We start from the raw sequence: 5,280 nt of genomic DNA, 5'->3' as shown, positions 1-5,280 counted from the left end.
GTCGTAATATAAATGATATCCTGTCATTTCATTTACAAGATAAAAAAAATAGCCTGGCGCATCCACCAAAAATAATATTTTTGTATTAACGTTGCTTTTACATTCTTCTTCCATTAATAAAAATGATTGTATCATTTTTATTTTAAGATTAATAAAAATACTTACAAAACAAACCTATTAATACTTATTGGAGAATCAGTAAGAAACATAGATTCTCTTATGGATTTTTTATATAAAAAAATTAAAAAAACATAATATGCATGTATCTTATCTCCTTACTTCTTTTGTTAAGAAATACTTGTATTTAGTAGTATGATGAAATGGGTAATGTGTTATGTAAGATATATAGGTAATTTGATTGCATATGTATAGGCAACCAAATGAACGAGATTGATGTAATTACGCTCTAATTGGGATCGTTTAGGGTCGGATAAAAATCGCCGTGTATATGAAATATGAGGGCATTTCGCGTGCGGCACGATTGAAGGGCGATGAAGAGGAGGAGAAAGAGGTGAAACGGGGGGCGGCCGGAGCATCGCGTAGTTGCGGAGGCGGCGAAACGCGCACCAGTTTCCAAGCGCCGCGAAATGCGAGCGCATCGTTTACACACCGAGATTCATTTAGCGCACATTCGAAAAAGGTGAGATCTTCCTTCAGAATTAGAAACATTAATTAATTTTACCTTCAAATAATTGCCGTCCTTCTGTTGTCTGCTTATTTCCTTTGTTTGCAGTAGTCGTTTTATTTTTCGTCTTCGAGGAAATGAAATAGAAATTTTCGGAACTATGATGATTCCTCGGAATGCAGCCTAGTCAGAGCCGCGTTCGCGGAATCTGAAATTTGTGGAGCCTTTGCATACGGGCCAGAAACGAGGCGAAGGAGGAGGAGGAGGAGGAGGTTAAGAACGAGAAGAGAGCGGAATAGGAACGGACGAGCCGGTGACCTTCGCACATTCGCAGACATGAAAGGGACCAAAATCGAGCTCGAGGAACGCCGACATTGCCATCATCATCAGCAGCAGCAGATCGCCAAACGCAACTGTGAACTGGACGAGTATTCCACCTACACCACCAGTAAATACTGCAACAGGTGAACACAACAACAATAAACTCATTGTCACAATCATAATTATTGTAATCGAAATAAGTTTGTAATTAATGATATTGATTTTGACAGTACGTCAACTGATGGGATATTCATATATGTCAAAAGTTTATCTTTAACTTAAAAAAAATTACTTAAATAAGTATTTGAAAAACTTAACTATAATTTAATTAATAATATATTTTGACGTTTAAAATGTCAATAGTTATAAAAGCTAGTTTATTATTATTATTATTCTTATTTAATTTTCAGTTATTCATTTCGATTTGAGAAGCCTTACCGTAGGAATGTTGATAAACCTAATTTATCGGTAACGAAGATTGAATTTCCTAGGGGAGTGCCTGCGTTGAACACTGGCACTTCGCTGGCGAGGTGGGCGCAGAAGCGCGCGAAATTCAAACATAAATCGAAACCGGCGGTACCAGAAGTGTTTGAGGATTCAGAGGAACCTTTGCTTGAGATTAATAATAATGATAAAAGCCCCTCAGAGCTGCAAGATGTGAATGATGAGACTGAGGAGGAGATCGACTACGATGTTGCGCAACTCATACTTGCCGCTGCCGATTTCCACGAGGTAGAGGAGGCAATGGAGAAGGAAAGGCCGCAGAAGAAGCGGAAATCCAAAGGAGTTAGATTTGCGCTTTCCAAACCACAGAGTCCTCAGAGTATACAGGTGATCAGGGTGGACGTCACTTCGAGTTACGAGGAGGACGAGAGCAGTTGCGAGGACTATAGGGAACGATTCCAGAATTTGGTGGATGAACATGAAGATGACGATAATGGCAAGGATAACAAGGAATTCGAGATCGTCTGTCAAAAGTTGGCGTTACTTCCGCGCGAATGATAACTGAAATTATTCCAATTATATCCGCTTTTTTATATAATAATATTAATATTATTTATTAATTGTTATAAATGCTTAAATTATTATATATTGTATTCAAATATTGTAATTATAATAAAACTTACGTTTACAAATTACCAACTGCTAATTGATATAGATGGGGTTGATTGATTCGATGCACGTTGTGGTGACTCTATCTGAACACGTTTGATTCAGGGTTAATTTTTTTTTGGGTGCGTTCTTCTCTTCTTTTTTTCTGGTTTGGTGTAGGTCAGCGGTGCAGACGTGGGCGGAAAAGGGAAAAAGGGTCGGGTCGTCGCGTGCCGCAGGACTCAGCGCCCGCTTATCAATGATAATTCCCACAGATGCGTCATTTGTCAACGCCGCAGCCGCCTCGACGGGGGAATCCCCTCAGCGAAAGCAACAGAAGTAACAACGAACAAAACACACACCGAGGCAAAAAAAAAGAAAACACAACATTCCTCCCCCTAGTGAAAACGCAGTCCTAAGCCGATTACCGATGCGATACACGTCCGTAATTAGAATAATAAAAATATTAATCTCGCGCTTACACTGAGCGTTCATAAGTGGATGAAAAAGTTACGTTTTTATTGTATGATTTATATTGCCAGCTCCGGTGATATCTTGCGTCTCCATCACTTTTTCAATGACATTATATAACAATTTCGATAATGTGATGTATTTTTTTCTTATAGGTTATCTGTCATTGTCATTAAAATTTCACAATTTGTCAAATAATTATTAAGCAAATTACATTTCTGACTTAATTAATTAATTAAATTTTCTTGAGAAGATAGGTAAATAGTGAAATAATTTCCCTAAACATATTCATTTTAAATAAGTGTATTTGTAGAATAAACTAGATTAAATTAAAAAGGATTTAATGTCAAAATAAATATGGAAAGACAAATATAACCTAAATTATGAAATAAAGAAATTATAGATTGAAGGTATGAAAACACTATAGACATGTGGATTAATATTAAAATAAATTAATTACATTATTTTATTTATGAAGCAAGCAAAGAAAAAGTAGTCTATAAATAAATTAATTGCAAGCAGTTTGCGCAAATCTACGAAAGATAATTATGTTTTAAATTTTTCAGTGAAGATTATTTGAATTTACAATACATATACGTATATTTAAATAAATTTGATTTATCATCCACACTTTGTGTATATAAATTAAATTCTTATTGGATAATTGTGTTTTTTTTCTTGCAATTTTTTTTTAAACATAAAGAGAGAATTGCGCATAGAATTCGGTGATCGAGATTCTGTAACGAAAATTAAGAATTCTTCACGTATGAATGGTTTTCGTTGAAAGTGAGTGTTGTTTTTGTGGTGGAATCCGGCCGCCCGCGAGAGTGGAACAGAAAGAGTGAGAGTGGACGAGTAAAGGAGGGAGAAAGCGAGAGCAAAAGAATGGGGCCACGGATCTGTGGCCGAGGTCAAGGTTAACCGCGAAACTCGAGAGCGCTTTGGTGTACTGAACGTTCGCTTCTCATTTTCTCTATATACATATACACATATATGTGTTTATGTACACATAGATTGTGTGCTGGAAAGAGAGAGAAATAATAGAGCAAGCGCGCACATAAACAACTCCACCTCTTCTGCGGCGACGGATAGTGAAGAGAGGTCGTCGCGTGAGGCCCGAATATTCTCCTCATATTGTTGTTATTGTTTATATTATCCGAAAGATGGGGTATTTTTTTCGCGGATGTAGGGAATGGTGGTACGGAAAATAATCCGCGAAGTCGTCAGATGTTGCGATAGGCGGCGTCGTATTTTTGAACTCCCACTGCAGCAGCAACCGACGCCGCATCCGTCGACCCGACGAGAAAGCGAGAGTTTTGTATTTATTTACGCCCCAGACCTTTCACAATAAAACTTTACGAGAATTCCATCCTTTCTGGAGTAAGTGTCTCATTCGCACAAAAGTAGGAAACAATTCATTAAGACTTTGCCCTACAGAAATCCTACATACTTAACACACAATATACATAATGATATAACAACTTAAAGTAATTTAGCTGGATTCTCCCTGTGAGTTTCAACCTACTTTAGTCACTTACAAATATAACAAAATATATAATATATAAGAACTTATAGAATTATACAAACAACCTTAATATCTTTCAATTACACCAGAATTAATTAATTAAAATGTAATTTGTGTCATACAAAACTTGCATTAACGATATGCATACTGGTAACTTTTACTTGTTACACTAACAGTTGGCAGCATATGCATATTTAAGATAGAAATTAACTAAATATGCTACATCCGACCATTACTGATGTAGAAAAGGTACTTCACGAATTTTCATCTTTCGGTGTTAAGACGTTAATTGATGTTATTTTGATAAGACCGTTTTTATATTAAATTATATATAATATGTTTATTGGATTTTATGTTACATTAAGTTAAAGTTACTTCAGTTTAGTTTATGTTATGTAATTATTTTAGGTTAAGTTTCTTGACATACCTGTCATATCATCCACTAGATTAGAAGAAATAGAAGTATAGTTAATGGAATTAAAGAAAAATATACAAGAATTCATCAATACTTTCATTCAATAGAAAATTAAAAATCCATTGAGGTCTAATCTAATCTAAAATAAGCACTATAATAAATATTTTTAATATAACATTGTTTTATTCAATTAATCAATGATAAAAAAATATTGAATTACAATCTGTTAAAATCATTTAAAATTTTATATTAATTGTTGATAAAAATAAAAGTTTAAAAATGTTTTAGACATTATATTAACTAAAAATAAATACAATAATAATTTTATTTTGCTCAATAACTTTGTATCAATTCGTACAGTATACTACTACTGAATATCATATTCCCAACATAGAATGTAAACAGTGTAATGTTTATCTCATTCATCTTTCAATTTTTATCAACAACTTAATAATTAACATAGATTACTTGTTAAGTATTAAATTGTTGATAAAAAAGAAAGTTGTCGCTGTTACGTAATACTTTGTAAGTAGGAGGTTGTAGTGTTAAGTGGTTAAAAAGGGGTAAACAAACAGTAACTCAAATGGTGAAAGGATGGAAGAAGGATTTGGAACCAGGACCTATCCCAAGTCGAGCGGGAGAGGTGCAGAAGTTGCGGCGTCGACGGCTAAGTGAGAGGATATCCCGGAATCGGAGCCCTTCTTATATCTATATATTATATGACATACTTGAACTTTATAGGAGAGTTCTTCTCTCTCATCTCGCTTTTTCCTCTTGTTCAAAACTCAACCTATTTTCTCTTTCTATCCCTCCGGTTTATTTCCGCGTCGG

At 34.8% G+C, this 5,280-nt stretch overlaps 1 protein-coding gene across 3 annotated transcripts; it reads left to right on the top strand.

Annotated features, from left to right (window-relative positions):
- The first annotated feature begins 335 nt into the window (after nt 1–335).
- LOC108568095 lies at nt 336–1,971 on the top strand. 3 transcript variants are annotated; one of them, XM_017929015.1, is made up of 3 exons: nt 336–640; nt 737–1,089; nt 1,357–1,971. In XM_017929015.1, the coding sequence occupies exons 2-3, from the start codon at nt 962–964 to the stop codon at nt 1,946–1,948; spliced, it is 720 nt and encodes a 239-aa protein (XP_017784504.1). In that variant the 5' UTR covers nt 336–640; nt 737–961; the 3' UTR covers nt 1,949–1,971. The 3 variants fall into 3 exon arrangements, with proteins under 3 accessions (XP_017784504.1, XP_017784503.1, XP_017784505.1); XM_017929014.1 differs by having other exon boundaries at nt 734–1,089; XM_017929016.1 differs by lacking the exon at nt 336–640 and having other exon boundaries at nt 690–1,089.
- Nucleotides 1,972–5,280: the final 3,309 nt, after the last annotated feature.

The sequence above is a fragment of the Nicrophorus vespilloides genome, unplaced genomic scaffold, assembly GCF_001412225.1.
Source record: "Nicrophorus vespilloides isolate i.1.1-1 unplaced genomic scaffold, Nicve_v1.0, whole genome shotgun sequence".
NCBI classification, from domain to species: Eukaryota; Metazoa; Arthropoda; class Insecta; order Coleoptera; family Silphidae; genus Nicrophorus; species Nicrophorus vespilloides.
Note: the sequence above shows the minus strand (reverse complement) of the source record. Positions and strands in the feature narration are given on the sequence as shown.